Below are 17,000 nucleotides of genomic sequence, written 5' to 3' on the forward strand. Positions count from 1 at the left end.
TTTTTTTTAATCTTTGCAAAATTTCTTCAGTTTGCACAGCTAAATGGCTGCAAATGTCTCTTCAGTTTCCCAAGGGTACAGGGAGAACGTCTTGCCACGAAGCATCTGTAAAGTGAGGATTACTTTCATCACTTGAATTTTTGTATTATTGTAGATATTAATGAGTGCCTCAGCACCAACATGCCATGTCCAGTTGGGCAGATATGCATTAACACTGATGGCTCATATACCTGCCAAAGGATCACACCAAACTGTGGGCGTGGTTATCACCTCAATGAGGATGGAATGAGATGTGTAGGTAAGCTATAGATACAGATCAAAACTGTTAAATGCATCAGGGAGAAGATGTGTACATTTTTACTTTTTAACTCAACCTTGTTGTTCTCAGCCTTCCATCCAAGCCTTTCTTCCATCTACTCCTATAGCTCTCTTTTGATCTTTATCTTCCTTCATGTTGCCCCTACAGGTGATGGTCTGTGAGCAATCTCTCATGCTTCCTTCTTTCAGTGATCCTTTCGAACTGTAGTCATATACTGGAATAATTCAGTATGAGTGAAATGCACCCTACTGGAGAGAACCAGCCTACTTGCTCCTGCAAAATGTCCTACTTGAGTGTTGCATAAGATATCAAAATAAGGTTTAAGGGAGTCTTATACAAGCCTTGTGCTAGTCTTTAGATTGGGGGTGAATGTAATCCTTAGATTGTAAAGGCAAGTACTTGTGTGTGCTCTAAACTTTTAAAAACCCATCGGGGCAGTTCTGAGATGGTGCGAACTATCGTAGCTTCAGTGATTTAGGTAATCTGGGGCCAATTCTACCAGGTTAAGAACTCTTCCATGGATACCTAATGAGGTATATAAAAATAATTCTATATAGCACTTCTTTCATATAATGTGCTGCCTTTTTTTGGTCCCTGACTCCCCCCCCTCCCACTTTTATAACACGTATAGCAACATGGGGTTCAAGAGATATCGTGTGCTGTAAGAATACTTTACATGGAATTAACAGAGGCGTAAGAATGCAGCCAGCTGCTCAGGGAAGCTACAACACACTGGGGCAGCAGCAATTTCTGGCTGCTGCTGTGCACTGGCACAATTGTGTGGTTGAAGCAGCAGCATTTTCCTGCTCATACCCCAAAGTTGGTGCCCAGGGCAGCTGCCCCATTCACCCCACCCTAGTTCCACTACTGCTCATTAATTTAGATCCAGTTCTCTTTGAAGTGCAGTGGAGTTTTGCCATTGATTCTGAGGCATGCATGCAGTAGTGTTTCGCAGATACTAATGAATGAAGCCTCACAATTTAACTCTATGTGAAACAGATAAGTTTTTTTTGCAGGAGAGGGAGGCTGGTAGGCCTAAATTTTCAATTGACTGCATATTATTGAATAGTCAAAGATTATAGAATTTTTACAAAAAACTACATTTTTTTTAGTTTTCTTGACAAAAATGTGATTTTTTTAAAGTTGTTTTTGACTCATTTCTTCATGGAAAATTTGTGCTTTTTCTGTGTATTATTTAGATCTATTGGCAGTTTTTCTTTTTTTACAATTTTTGACCAATATTTGACCAGTCAACTAACCAAACTTTATTTGACTCATCATATACCCAACCCTAGTATTTTTACACTTATTTTATGGATGGGCAAGCTGAGGTAGGAAAAAAGGTCATACAAAGGCAATGCTTTACTCCCACTGCTTGAGACCATCTTTTCGCTCATTTCTCTCTCTCTGTCTCTCTTTTCCCCTTAGATATAGATGAGTGCTCATCATCCAGCCAGCCATGTGGAGAAGGACATGTTTGTATAAATGCCCCTGGCAGTTACCGCTGTGACTGCAAATCAGGCTACTCATTTGATGCTATCAGTAGAACTTGTGTTGGTAAGTTGCATTCTCTGAAAAGATTGTTTCATAGCTTTAAATATATAAATAACTAACTAACTGTTTTATAAAAGCATCACTTTATTAGTTTTGTCACAAGGTTTCATCTGAACGTGCATGTTTTGCTGGAGTCCGCCATGTATTAGAGTTGCTGATACTTCAAAGGAAACTGTATTTATATAAAGATCATAAGACAGTGTGTAGTTGTTTTTAGGGTGCTTTTACTCTGCATCTAAAGCAAAAATGTTCCTTTGGAAGAACACAGCAGTCTTCTTGTGTTTATATCTAATTCAATTACACACAATAACATGCTGAATATAAACCAGTGCTGCCTCTAAAGTAACGTTCTGAGCACTTCATTCATTTTCCAGCATAAAATGGAAATCTAAAAAATGGAAATCAAATTTCTGTGACCAGAAACTCATTCACTGGAGTGCCCCCATAAAGGCAACTGGTACCAAAGTCTGTATCTATATTTATCATTGTAGACATCAATGAGTGCAGGCGCTACCCTGGACGTCTTTGTGCTCACAAATGTGAGAACACTCCTGGATCCTATTACTGCACCTGTACCATGGGCTTCAAACTTTCTATTGACAGCAGGTCATGTGAAGGTAAGGAGACAAATCTACATGGGCTGACTAGCTGAAAACACTGTTCATTGTTTGTTATTTTTGCTCTTCCTGTTTGATTTCTCTGTTCTAGGCTTCAAGGGCTAAATTGTAATGGCTTAAGGGATTGTTTTCACTATAGTAATTTTCAAGGTGAAATATAAACAATGTCATCATAACCCCTCCTTTCCTCACATGGCTTTGTCCCTTCTAATGGCAACATCGCAGAGGGGCAGTGCTGTTATAGGAGATAATAAAACACAGTAGAATAACCCACTGCCACCCACCAACATGGAGATATTCACACTTATGGTCACTTGTTGCCCACCTACTTAGTGACATAGCTGCTAATGTATATTTTTGTGATAGTGATTAAAGGAAGACATCTGATTTTGGCAATAGGAATGCTTTTTCCAAATTTATGACCCAATTTTGTAGAACTGAGGTTTATGTAAGCAGACCCTACTAGTAGAAAATTGGTTGAGCTATATCAAATTTTATATTTCAGACTTAAATGAATGTGAGAGCAACCCCTGTAGTCAAGAGTGTGCCAACGTGTATGGTTCCTATCAGTGTTATTGCCGTCGGGGCTATCAGCTTAGTGATATAGATGGAATCACCTGTGAAGGTAAGAAATGTTTTAACTGAAAACTGCAATTTTTAAAGGTGGGAAGTGGACAATACTTTTATTTTTATTCACACAAAAACAAAAATGAGATGTCATCTCTATGGAACAGTTCCTTGTACCTGACTTAACACCAATACAAATAATATTTAATCATTTGGTTCTCGTAAGTTTTCTACACAATTAAAAACTATCTCCCATCCAGACCCCTTGAGATCAACTTGCAGGGTGTGAAGTCCTGAAAAAGTTTTGTTGTTTGAGCTGAAATATAGTTTGAGGCTTGTTTTAAATATTGGAAGTGCTTTTACTTGTAGCACTAACTAGCTTACATATTTTCATCAGCTGAGGATTCTGAAAAGCATCTAAGTACTTTTTTATACTTGACCTTTCGTGAAGCAAGCTTTGAGCACACACAAATACAGGCATTGCTTAAAGAATTATCCTAATGGGATAGGCTTGTCTAGTGGATAGTGACTGGACTGGGACCCCAGAAGCCTGAATTCTTTTCTTGGTTTGCCTCTGGCTTTCTGGGTGATCTTTCACAAGACACTGCCTCAGTTTTCCCATTTTGTAAAATATGAATGAAGCTACTGACTTCCTTTGTCCTCAGACCATAAGATGAGGAGCTCTACATTAAAAGTCATTCATCATCATTGTTATCTGCTTTCATGGCAAAGCTGAATTTCTGGTTTTGTTGGTCATGGACAGGTGTTCATTTCTACCACTGTAAATTTCTAGGAAATTTGCAGCACTAGAAATCTTCCTAAGAGAGGGCTCATACAGGTGTTCCAGCTTGCAGATGCCCTCTCTCCCCTGCTTCCCATGCCTTCCCCAGACTGGAGTCCCCACAGAGACTCCTCCCTATCACAGAGGAGTCAAGCATACAGCTGTTTATTCTAGCAAGAAAAACCCTCTCACAGGGGAGATCTTCCAGGTGTCAGCCTAGAACATCTTTCTCCCAAATGGGGCATGATTCTTCTGGGAGAAACTGAATTAACACCTGCATGCTAGCAATTTCTTCTGGAAGAGCAGCAGTTCTTCCAGTAGAAGTGTAATGCCTGTATGCAATGGCCCTTGTGCCCTGTAATAATTTTGTACTCTGATCACTACAAGACTTTTTTGCGCAGTTCTGCCAGCAGACAGCAACAGCTACAGGGAAGCTACCAATGTACATGTACACTGATGTGGCTACTGGTGGCTCCATTACAACAACTTTGCCAGCAGGAAGGCACCAGTTGAGAGCCCAGGCACATCTACACATGTCTTCTATCAGCTTCCAGGTGGTGGCAGAATCCTCTCACTCAGACAGTAAGTGAAAGAAGGGGTTCTATTGCTCTAGTGGAGCTGTTGATGTGGATCAGCGTTTTTTAGACTCAAGGCACCCCTCAGAAAATGCCACCTCTTAGTTTTCACTAGGTGTTTGACTATGGAGAAATAATAAAGCAGTTCTGTTGCAACAAACTCAGAAAGACTACAACAGGTCATAATAGTTTTCACACTTTTAATTCCTATTTGAAATTTCTGGGTTTACCTTGTGAATTGTGTAGGTATTTGCACACCTAACATTGCTAATATTGCATGGCATCTTGCAACACCCTTAAAAGGATCTCATGGCACCCTGGTTGAAAATCACTGGTGGAGATTCACTCCCAGTTCCTCTGATGGGTTCCTGCCAGTAAAGAGACCTATGGTTATTCCCTTTTATTGGCTCATGCCATCTTCATCCAATGGTCTGTGACAATCTACTTATCTACATCACCAAATGGTTTACAATTGTTTAATTATCTACAGCACCAATTGCTGCTTCATCCTAAGGTGAACTATTTAAACATGGTGAAGTTTTTTTTCCAGATATTGATGAATGCGCTTTACCTACTGGAGGGCACATTTGTTCTTATCGATGTGTTAATGTTCCTGGAAGCTTTCAGTGCACCTGCCCCTCTACCGGGTACAGATTGGCACCTAATGCACGAAACTGCCAAGGTATGTTTCATAACTGTGCAGAAATGTCTGGTTAGATCATCATATTACCTGGAACCTAATTTGAGATTTACTGTCTGAGACCTGCATGTGCTTAATCCTTTTATTTCTTCCATTTGACAGATATCGATGAATGTGCTGCAGAAACACACAATTGCTCATTCAATGAGACCTGCTTTAACATCCAGGGTGGTTTTCGTTGTCTGTCTTTGCAGTGTCCAGAAAACTATCGCAAATCGGGAGATACGTAAGTGCTCTTTGTTTCCTTGAAGAACTATTTGACAGGCACATGTCCTCCCTGACCCTAAGGCAAGGTTGATTAGATGGTTGGTGGATCCTGGCAGTGACCTGCCCATGCAGTTGTACACATGCACAAAAATAAATGGACAAAGCAGGATCTTGGTTTATGCATTAGATCTATCTTTTAAGACAAGCTATATTTATCACACCAAGTGGGGAGGCAGAGAGAGTCTCAATCAATCATTTTTGAATGCCCAGAATGATTATATCAGGCTAGGCTTGTGGTGACCAGGTGGTTGATAAAAGAATATTTAGTTTCAGTTATCCTACTCAGATGCTGCATCTACATTAGATTCTGACTGTGCAGTTGTTACTGCACTTGCATACACAAGTACTAAATGACGCACAGTAACTGGTTACTACTGTGCAGTAGTGTCATGTCATACTTTGTGCCACGCGATGCTACTGCACGGTAGTAACAAGCTACTGCGCAGTCAGCGTCTTGTGTAGATGTGGCCAGGAGATCCTTTCTCTCCCTAAGCATGACTCAGTCAACTTTTTTATAAGCTTTTGTAGTTGAGAGAAAGGAACGTTTAGTTTTCAGCTCAATGCATGATTTGTACTAAAGATGTGCAAAATTTTCCACCATTGTTTATATCATTTGAGTTTCATGACTTTTAAAAAGCTTAGGAGCCCTATTGCAGATAGCTTGTTGGCAGCTGCTGGCTCTTGTCATGTTACCCTTCTCATAGAAGATATGATCAGCATGGGGCCTAAAATACCAGGTCAACCAGCAACTCATTTACAGGGGGTGAAATAGTGCTAGTAATGGGGAGAAATCTTTGCTTATGTCTGCTTCAGAGCCAGACTCACTTTTTCCCCTTCAACTGATTTGTCAGCCCAATATTTACGAGAGTTTATCTGAAGAGTGTGTGGCATCTCTACAACTTTTCCAAGTGTATCTGCACTGGCAAGTTTAAATTGTCAGCTAGGGAATAAAGCTGACATGCTACATTGCTCACAAATCTGTTATCCCCTTACCCAGTCAATGTGAAGATGTATTCCTATACACACATGATCTCAGATAAGATTAAGCACTCTGTATCCCATGTATATAATGGAGCTATCTGCCACACGGGGGTTTTGCAAAGAGTAATTAGTTAATATTTGCACTGAAGTCTGAAGAAGTAAAATGCAATAAAAAAGACATGACAGGTGATTTTTGTCGTGATCGGATTGTTGTTGAGGGAATTTCACAGAATTAAAACGTTTATAAAATAGACATTTGCTAATATCCTTTGATGTGTCATCAGTAATTAAATTCAAATAGCACTTGTCAAATAATAAAAAGCTGTGATATAGATACTTAGCTACTTTTTAAATTTGCTCATTCATTTATATCCTGAGGTGTTCATTATGAAAATGTAGGTAATAAAAATACCATAAAATTGCTCATTATATCCTTGCTTAGGATACATTTCCTTCCCTGAGGCTTAATTTTGTCTTTATCTATCTGCTAAGATAACAAGATAGTAGAAAGTATTGAATAGGGAGGGATAACCCACTTGGAACAATATGCATCATTGCCAGTGCAGCAACCCCTTGAATGGGTGGAACAAGGAAGATACAGCTCCTTGTTCGCCTCCTCTCAAACCTTTTTATAGGCCTGCTGCAGTTTGGCCCTTTAGCAATGAAAGTGGCATGAAAATGTTCTCTCCATTGTGCAAATTAGACTCTTAAGAACCCTTCTTTTTCTGACTAGCCTGTGTTCTTAGTGCTTTTTTTCCAGGAGTATTCAAGAGTTACTGCAACTTTACCCACTGAATTTACCTTGCCAAATACTTTTCAGGTTTCTAAACTGTGTAAGGATTAGGCTGTCTGTATGTGACACAAGTCAAACATCTGTTATCACTGAGCCAAAAAAAATATCAGAAAAGATAAGGACATAGTTCTGGCTATGTATCAGAAATCTATGCTAGATCAAGGTAGAACTTGGAAATATTCTTATAGTCGGTGCCAGATGTCTATTAATAAGGTTTCCTGTTACTTCTCAGTTTTTAATTGCGTACAACTTTCATCTGTGTGATGGAACCACTGGCCCAGAGGCTCAGGCAAGATCCCAGGATCAGTGGAGTGCAGATCCCTAGGGGAAGTGGGACAGATGTGAAAGTCCTGGCATACATGGATGACCTCAAGATCCTGTGCAGGGACAAGGACCTAGTGGAAAGAGTTCTGTACCATACCTAGGTATATGGTGTGGCGGCAAGGGCTAAGCTCAATGTGGGCAAGAGCTCCTGCCTGGTACTGGGCAAGCTAGGAGACCGGGGAGGGGGAGTGTCTCCATCTCCCATAAGGGGGTAAAGATCCTTTGGGGTGGAGTTCAACCCAGAGCTGAAAAGGCAGAAAGCATGGGAGAAGACCAAGCCAAGGTCAAATAGAAGCTGGGACTGTGGAACATGTGTCGCCTGTTAATGGGGGACACATGGCGCTCCTGAGAGTGGTGCTGCTACCAGTACACTGCACTGGTCTTCCTCCGTTATGGCAGACTGCTTATGACTGAGGCTGTGTAGAAGGAGATAGGAGATGGAATGGAAGGGAAAGCAGAAACAGCAAACATTTCAGACATGGAGGTAGGAGTGGGGAAGAAAAAGACACCCTAGAGACAGCAGAAGTGGAGATGGAGCAAGAGAGAGAGCCAGAGAGACAGACTGGGAAAAGAAAGAATGCAGGGGCTGATGATCAAGAAGAAAAGCCTGATAATGAGGGAGGTGAGTCAGAGGAAGAGCCAGAGAGCAGTTTCCTGCTGCTAACACCTCTGGGCTTCAGCCCAGAGTGGAGATCAAAAGGTGGGAAGCGGTGGAGAAGCAGTAATATGCAAAAATGATCCAGCAGCTTGCAAAGGCTACCGGAATGCGAGTGAGGAAGAGGGAAGATTCAACCACTTTGAGCAGTAGCACAGATGAAAGATACAGGTGCACTCAGCAAAAAACAAGCATGGATGAACCTTAAAAGGAGAGGTGCATTCATTTTAAAACAGCCATAAACAGCATTGACAATAGCTTTGCTTAACATCAGGGTATCTTAACAAGGAAAAGATGGGAACAAATTCAACCAGTGTTAAACCAATTAAGGCAGATATACTCTGCCAACAAGAATGTGGTATACCAGGTGAGAGGGATAATAAATACTTTGAGAAACGTGATCTGGAAGTTTGCAAAGGCTATACCTTTGAGAAAAGGTGGAGATGGAGACCATCCTGGTGACGAGGGGCAAATGGGGACACAGCAACAGGGGTAGCAATATTATTCAAGAACCCAGAGCAAAAAGCAAAGCAGCTAAGAAGAAGTCATCAGTGGCCAGTTGCAACAAATGATACTAATAGTCAGGGGAACAGAATTAGAAATTTCCAGTGTATGTTCACCACCAGAGAGGGAAGGAAGGAATGTACTGTTTAGAAAGCTAGCGGTTTACATGGTTGAAGGGGGAGACCACACATAATAGAGATTTCAATTGTATAATTGAAGTGGATGACAGAACAGGAGAAAAAAGAAATGGAGTTTTAGAGAGCGGTCATCCATACTGTTGACCAATATAATAAAAGAAGAGTTGCTAAGAGATGTGTGAGCAGTGGAGATGGTTTTCACTAGAACAGATTCCAGTGTAAAGAAACAATCAAGAATTAACTTTTTAGTTGTATCAAAAGAAATAGGGATAAGGAAGAAAGAAACTACATGTGGCCTTTAGTGATTACCACATGCTGAAGATGGAAATGAGTCTTAGTAAAAGCCCCATGAGAGGGAAGGTACTGCGAAAGTTAAATGTGTGGTTGTTACAAGATGAAGAGATATGTCAAGCGTACGAGACAGTATGAGGGATGATGAACACTGAAGAAATATTTTAGGAGTACCAGAAAATGGTGGATAATTGTGAAGAATAGAATGGGAGAATTTTTCAGGAAGGAAGGCTGAAGAAGCATGGGGAAAAGAAACAAAGAGCTAAGAGCTGCAAAGAAAGAGACAGGAGTTGCTAAAGAAAGGAAGACAGGTACAAGAAGAGCCAGAAGGAACAAGGTAAGAGTTAGAAACCTGGTTTACAAGAAAGATGAGGGAGGAAATGTTCTCAGCACAAGCACTCTGGGTGGGAGAAAGCAAAGAGAGGTCCCGATACTGTTTGACCAGAATGAAGGCAGCAAAAGGAGAGCTTAAACTAGTACAGGACAAAGGTGGTGCCTGGGTGGAAAAGCAGGAGGAAGTGTTGGAAGCAACAAGAAGATTTTACAAAGAGCTATACCAGAAGAAGGAAGCAGACGGGAAGAAGATGAAGGATTTCTTGGAAGAGACTGAAGAGAAAGTAGAGGAAGCAAAGAAGATGGAAGAATAGATAAGTTTAATGGAAATGGAGGAGTGTTTAGAAACTTTTAAAAGAGGGAAATCACCAGGAGCAGACAGACTGTGTATAGAATTTTACATGAAGTTTTGGGTATGGATATAGTGAAAGTGTTCAAGTAAATGGTGGACACAAGAAAAGCAGAGAAAGATTTTACAAGAGACATAGTGATCTTACTCTTCAAGAAAGGGGAGAAGGAACTCATGAAAAAACTGGATACCGATTATGCTCCATAATATGAACTATAAGTTAATGGCCAAGACACTAGCTTTGCGGATGAGGAAAAACCTCAAGATCACACATGAAGACCAGATATGTGAAGTACCAGGTAGAAGAATCTCCAAACCAATCAAAGTAATCAGAGATACTGTCCCAATCCAAGAAACGAAAACAAACAGAGTTATAGCAGAGTGGATCATGATTTCATATTCGAGGTACTAGGAGAAATGATGTTCCCAGAGAAATGTATATGTTTAATAAAGTTATTTTATAGACAAGCGGAGAGTCAAGTCCAAATTAATGGGCACATGAGTGGGGCCTCCAAATCCACACGAGGGTGAGACAAGGGTGCCCCCTGTTGTCACTACTATTTATGTGTGGCATGGAACCATTAGCACAAGTAATAAGAAAGGACAAGGTCATAGGTGAAGTAAAGATACCGGAAGGGAGTGAGGTAAAATGCATACTATACATGGATGATTTAAATGCAGTATTTAGACTTTTGATGGACAGGGTGCTAAAGCATACATCAGAGTATGGAGAAGAGATGGGGCTAAATTAAATAAATCAAAAAGCACAATAATGGGAGTGGGAAACTGGAGGGACTTGGTGAAGTGGGGCCTTCAAATAAGAGAGAAAGAAATCAGAATACTAAGGACCCCAATAGATGCTGAAGTGAGAGGTTAGCATGGGAAAAGGTGACAGCAAGGCTATGGCAAATCCTTTGGTTATGGTTCAGAAAGACACTGTCCTTTTCCAGAAAAGTGGTGACAGTTAAGGCTGTGCTACTGCCAATTATTCTATATACAGGAAATGTATTCCCACTAACATGGCAGCAGATGATAAAAGTACAGAGGAAAATGTGCATGTTCTTCTGGAATGCTAAAAGAGAAAGGTTGGCTAGACCTGAATTGTACAAAGCAAGAAAGATGGTGACATGGGGCTCCCAGGCTTGGGATTGTTTGCCTACACAGAATATGTAAGTGCAGTATGCAAGGTGGTAATGGAGGGAGAGGGGAGAGCAGCGTTTATCACCTCCTTTCATGCAGCTGCAAATTTGAGGAAATGGGGAGTATATCAGAGCTTTCTGAAGAGTCCACAGAAATGGCAACCTGCATTTCATTGCATCAAAATGGAAGGATTCAGGCAAAGGTATAAAATAGGAAATATTGGGCTGGAGGTCCTGAAGGATCATAAGAAATTGTTTAAAGCAGTAAGGGAGAGAGACAGGATGGTGTCAGTGGGAAACGTCACAGAAGGACAAATGAAGAAGGTGTGGGGAGCAGTGGTGGGTAAACAACTAAAAGGTGAACATGCTGACATAGTGTGCATAGCTGTATGAAATATCTTACCTGTGAGAGGAGTGCAACACAGATGGGGCTTGACAAACTCATCATGGTGCCCAAGGGAGAATTGCAGGGAAGAAGAAACAGTGGGATATGTGTTTTGGGAATGTACATATGCAAAATAGGTGTGGGAAAGGGTCTGCTGCTTTCTGAGTGTTACTAAAATAAATCTGTCATTAATGCAGGTGATAGTGCTATATGGACTCATACCATAGGGACTGGAAGAAACATTATTAAGGACTTTATTAGCATGTGTTAAAACTAATTTATGGAAAGTAAGAAACCTCTTGGTGTTTAAGGGGTTGGCTTTCACTGAAAGAGAGTGCCTGAAGCTGGGGCTACATGAATGAACTGAAATACTACATCTTTTGGGACATGGAAGAGATTAGAGAGGAAGAGGCAGAGGAGAAGTGGAGGAAAAAGGACTGGACACTTTGTTGTTTCACTAAACCAACAGAGAGGACTGATGGGAGGGGCAAAAAGTTTCAGGTGGTTACTGAGGTAACATTTTTTTTCATGGGGTTCTGTATGAAGAAGTAAGGGTTTAGTTTTTGTGGGAAGTTGGTGTATGTTGTTTAAGTGTTTAGCATGTAGCTTCACTTTTGATATGTAGTTGTTTCTGTGCTGTGAAGTCTTGGTAAAACAAGGATGCTCAATAAGTGTAGGGTGAAAAATATGTTGTTAATAAAATTTGTAAAAAAATAAAAAAAAAGAAAGAAAAGATCCCCATCAATATGTTTACCTTATATAGTCCATGTGTTTTATAGTCATGCTCCTTTTGACCAAATGCATGGAACACAGACTCATCATTACGAACACCCTGTTCCACCAGAAAAATAGGCACAAGACATCATGGCAACACCTTCAATCCAAGCATCGGCACTTGATTGACTACATCAGTGTTCATGCCCAGGATCACAAAGATGCCCGCATTATCCGAGGTATGCTGAGAGCTGACAATTGCTGGACCAATCACTGACTCATCCACTCAGTTATATCATTCAAACTGGCCCCCAAACAATGGCTGCAACAAAAGCAATGCCAATGGAAGATCAACGTTGAAGGGCTCAGGGACCCAATTAAGTCAGACCTCTTCCATCAGTGCCTCAATGAAAAACTGGTGAATTCTAATCAACAACAATGGGAGAATGTTAGCAGTGCTTGGGGTACCCTGTCGTCAGTTTCTGCGAAGAGACACTTGGAATCTCTACAAGGAAACACCAGGACTGGTTTGATGAAAATGACTAGAAGCAGTTGACCACCAGCAAGCACAAGACCTTCACTGCTTACCAACTGCAAGAAAAATGTTGGGATCAACATAAACCTCTCTACATGGCCTTCTTTGACCTCATGAAAGCCTTCAACTGAGAAGCACCGTTGAGTATCCTTCTGAAGTATGAATGCCAACCAAAGTTCATCACCATTCTTTGCCTGCTTCATAATGGTATGAAAGTGGTGGTTTTCAATAACAGATCTATCTCAGATCCCTTTGAGGTTAAGGTAGAAGTTAAGCAAGGCTGCATCATTTCTTCAACTCTTTTCACTATTCTTTACCATGCTGCTACATCTGACCACCAACAAGCTTTCAGTCAGAGTGGAAATAAACTACCGAATGGATGGTAAACTTTTATCTCAGCTGACTCTGAGCCAAAACCAAGACCATCTGATTGCAGCAGTCTTTCCTGCCCAAGTGCAGGGGCACTGTACCTGATGATATGTAAAGTTCCTTCCAGCACCTAATGACTATGAAACCTCAATCATTGAGCTACAGGATGCTGATGATGCTGTAGTGCATGCTCACTCAGAAGCAGGCCTTCTGGCAATACAGTATACTAAGGCATACACGAAAGTGGGACTGACGCTTAACATTCTGAAGACTAATGTTCTCCATCAGCAGGCTCTTAATGAGCAGTCCCCAGCTCCAGTAATTTAGATTCATGGTTTAGACTCTGCAGAATGTTGAGTATTTTCTGTACCTCAGAAGCTATCTTTTGCAGAAGGCTGATATTGACAAAAAAAATCCAACATCACCTTAAAAGTGCCAAGTGTAGCCTTTGGATGTCTGAGGAAAAAGGTCGTTGAAAATGGTGATATAAGATCTGAAACCAAGTTCATGGTTTATCTGTGAGTCCCACCTTACTGTATGGAGCTGAGATACAGATAACATACAGGAGACACCTCCAGTCGCTGGAGGAGTGCCATCAACACTGCCTGAAGAATGTTCTTTGAATCCAGTGGGTAGACAGATGCACCAACATTAGCATCCTCTCACAAGCAAACACCACGAGCATTGAGGTGATGATCATCTCACATCAACTTTGCTGGGCTAGCCACATCATCCAGATGTCCAATTCCAGTTTCCTGAAGCAAGTTCTATTCTCTCATCTCAGTCAAGGTATATGCTCAAGAGGAGGGCAGAAAAAGCTCTTCAAGGATGTCCTCAAGGTCAGCTTGCAAATAATGTAACATCAGTGCCAAATCTTGGGAGATTATTGCCCGGGACTGACCCAAATGGAGGAAGATTCTGCTGCAATGACCTCGATACGTTGAGACTTTATGACAACAACAGATGGAAAAACAGGAGTAGCAGAAACAGTGTGTTGTGAGCCAAACCAAGAACCCAGAGCCACCCACTCTGTAGAAACTTGTGCCTGAGCTGCAACAGAATCTGTCAATCCTGTATAGGCCTCATCAGCCATCTTTGGACCCACAGATAAAACAATAATGGAAGACAATTATGTTCAACTGCAAGGGATTGCCCAAGATGAAGAGTTGGTTTCTATTACTGAGCACATGCTGCTTTTGGCAGAAATGTAATGATAGACAGTATATTTAATGAGGTTTATTTGTATGCAAATGTAAGCTGAGGGGCTTTGTTCCCCATTCTGATTGAGGAAAAAACATCTTGTATTCTAGTAAGTATGGCATTTCCTAAAAACGAAATCTCTATCTTTTGGTACCTCTCTTCTTTCCTTTAAAGAACCAATATTTTGAACATGAAATCCATATTCTTAATGGTTCGTTATAGTTAGTAATATGACATGTAATGTGACTTAAGAGAAAAGACAGATAAACCTGGAACACTGAACAAAAATCAGAGATTAATCCAGGAATAGTATTTTTTGCAACATTGCATGTTTATTTTTCAAGCCTTTGTGGTTAATATAATTGCAGAAGTTAGCAAGAGTCATAAAGAACCATTCAGAATTGCTTCAGTGCAGGCCATTTTATTTTTACCTTGCTATACTAGTTTCTCTTATGCTCGGCTCCCTCCCTCATACTTCCTTTCCTTTTTTTAATAGGTTCCTTGGTGTCCTTTTTTACCCACAGTGACACTTAATGGTAACAGTATGCAGCAGTGGGCCAGCAAATCCATGGTAGAATACCACAAAGTTGGATCATCATTCATGGACTTGGTCTGCTAGTTTCCTAGCTAGTTAAATTTCCCTACCATATGATTTTCCTCTACCCACAAAAGGGAAGCATTTAAGTGGCCTAAAGAGTACATTGGGATTTAGATAGTCATTGTTTATTGCCATTGTGGTACATGACCCCAGATTGAACTCAGGTCTTTGAAAGCAATAATATTTATTAACTATCTTTTGTGGTTATTTAATGGAACAATTAGTCCACATTAATGAAACCCAAAAATGAAGTGTGCAGTATGTATTGTGAACCACCAAATGTCATGTTTAAAAAAAAATCTGATTATTATTGCTATGAATGCTCTTCTCTACAACTGAGTATGAGAAATGGAAAAATGTGAAAACTAACATAGCTGAAATATCTGAAGAAGATCTAATTTTTTTTCTTTCTCTTTTGTATGGCATCCAACATCAGCTTTCAAATCTGAGTTGGATAAGCACATTATTGCTTAATGTGCAGATTCCATCTGCCCCGTCTGAGTACTTGGAAGATTGCGACTTTTGATTAAGTGCTGGGCTGTTTGTTGGACACATTCACAAAGGGGGCTGTCAAAGACTTTCATCTTGTGAAGTGTTGTTTTGAGATATCCAGATCTCAGTCTGTTCAGCTAGACCCATGCTTTTTTGTCAAGGTCGTGCCTAATGCAGGACTCGTTTGGTGTTGATATAAAATACGGTAGGAATAGGTGTGACCTTTCCCAGTGGTCAGCCCACTCCATTGCTGGTCATAGGTTTGGTTCTGCATCTCCAGTCTCTTCTAGGAGCTTGTGGGCTTCATGTATAAGTGGTTTACAGCTTTTAAGTCTTTTAAGCCTGTCTTCTTATATCACTTGGTCTAATGCCCCAGAGTACAGGGAGCATATCCGTGTGTCTGTAGGCTGTGCAGTCTATTATTATGAGTCTCAGTGCACACTGTTAGTCTTTTTAGTGTGACATCTTCTGGGCCATACACAAGCACAGTATTCTGCTGGGATGCATACCATTGCAAGTGCAGTGGTTCTGAACACTTAGAAGTTGGCACTCCATGTTGTGCTGCCTAAACATCTTAAGGCAGCTACTCATGCAGAGACTTTACTGCTAACCTTCTGAATGTAATAATTATAGGTGAGGGACTTGGGGTATGCTCATGGGGAAAGGAGTGTGCCCTCTTAAAGCAGGAGAGGGCTGCTTCTGCTGCTGTTTGTGTTTCTGTTATAGCCTGGGGGCTTATGGTTTAAGTTACTGTTTGTATCCGTGATCAGTGTATCGGTTTGAGTTGAGACTGTAAGGGGTGGTTTATGGCAATCTCATTAGTACCTGAAGGGCACATGATTGCCTTCAGCCTTTCCAGGCTTGAGCTAATGTTGAGTCCAGAGAGTCAGAGTGCAAGGTTGCAGAGCCATACAGGAGCCGGGCACCCGACAGGGGTGCAGTTACGAGTGATTGTTGAGCCCAGAGTGTGCACAGTGCTGCATTAGGGCCACAAGGCTAGACAGGGCCATGCCACCCAAGGTGGGTGCAGCAAGACAGGGGCCAGGGGACCAGCACCAGAGGGACACAGTGAGACAAAGGTGAGGGGCCCAGCAGACAGGCCCCAGGGACCCGGGGATCAGAAGGGACAAACTAAAGCTAGTGCCCCAAAGCCAGATCCAACACAGTGGGCCTGGGCTAAAGGGTGTAGCTGAGAGGAAAGGGGCGGAGGCTGGGGAGGCGAAAGCTCAGCAAGTGAACAACAATACAGTAACATCTGCAAGGCTTAGGGTGTGGTGCAGGGGAGGAAAAAAAGCCACACAGTTCGCCCATAAGGCTACAGGTGCTCTAGACAGATCTGGTCAGGCTGAGAGGGACCTATCAGGCCTAAGGATTGGATTGAGACCCAGCAGGAAATTATTAGGAGTAAGACTCACTCTAAGGCCTGCTGACAGCCTCCCTTAATCAACCTTTAATATTAAGAACAAGGCATGGTGGGCGAACAATCTAGGGAGAGCGACATTAGAGTCTGAGCTGGACAGGAGCTACTGGGCCACTAGGGGGCATCATGGCCACCCCTGTGGCCACAAGACTTGTCACAGTTACCAAAACACAAAGAAAACAAAACCAAAAAAAAGAACAAAAGCTTAAACACAATATAAACGTTTTCTTGACAACTACAGTTCATAGGTTGAACCCCTTTAGAGAGACTTCACCCCAGCCTAGACCAGCCTTGGACTCAGGGCTCCCCAGAGGGTTAGATCCAGGATCCACGCTGGAATGGTCTTATGATTAAAGTTTACCACACATTGGGAAGCTGCTTGTGGTTGGTGGTGTAGTTGT

The 17,000-nt window shown here is 41.5% G+C and overlaps 1 protein-coding gene across 4 annotated transcripts in view; it reads left to right on the plus strand.

Moving 5' to 3' along the window:
- The window catches only part of FBLN1 (fibulin 1), a 123,608-nt gene that overhangs the window by 61,038 nt on the left and 45,570 nt on the right, over positions 1-17,000 (plus strand). For all 4 annotated transcript variants that reach the window (XR_009461863.1, XM_019482267.2, XM_014606326.3 and 1 more), the window contains exons 9-14: positions 155-298; positions 1,748-1,876; positions 2,365-2,490; positions 2,996-3,115; positions 4,964-5,095; positions 5,216-5,339. Coding sequence is in view for 3 of the 4 variants with exons in the window: in XM_019482267.2 (XP_019337812.1) it covers positions 155-298; positions 1,748-1,876; positions 2,365-2,490; positions 2,996-3,115; positions 4,964-5,095; positions 5,216-5,339 (775 nt within the window). In the remaining variant the exon portion in view is untranslated. The remainder of the gene's footprint in view (positions 1-154; positions 299-1,747; positions 1,877-2,364; positions 2,491-2,995; positions 3,116-4,963; positions 5,096-5,215; positions 5,340-17,000) is intronic.

The sequence above is a fragment of the Alligator mississippiensis genome, chromosome 4 (genome assembly GCF_030867095.1).
Source record: "Alligator mississippiensis isolate rAllMis1 chromosome 4, rAllMis1, whole genome shotgun sequence".
Taxonomy (NCBI): Eukaryota; Metazoa; Chordata; order Crocodylia; family Alligatoridae; genus Alligator; species Alligator mississippiensis.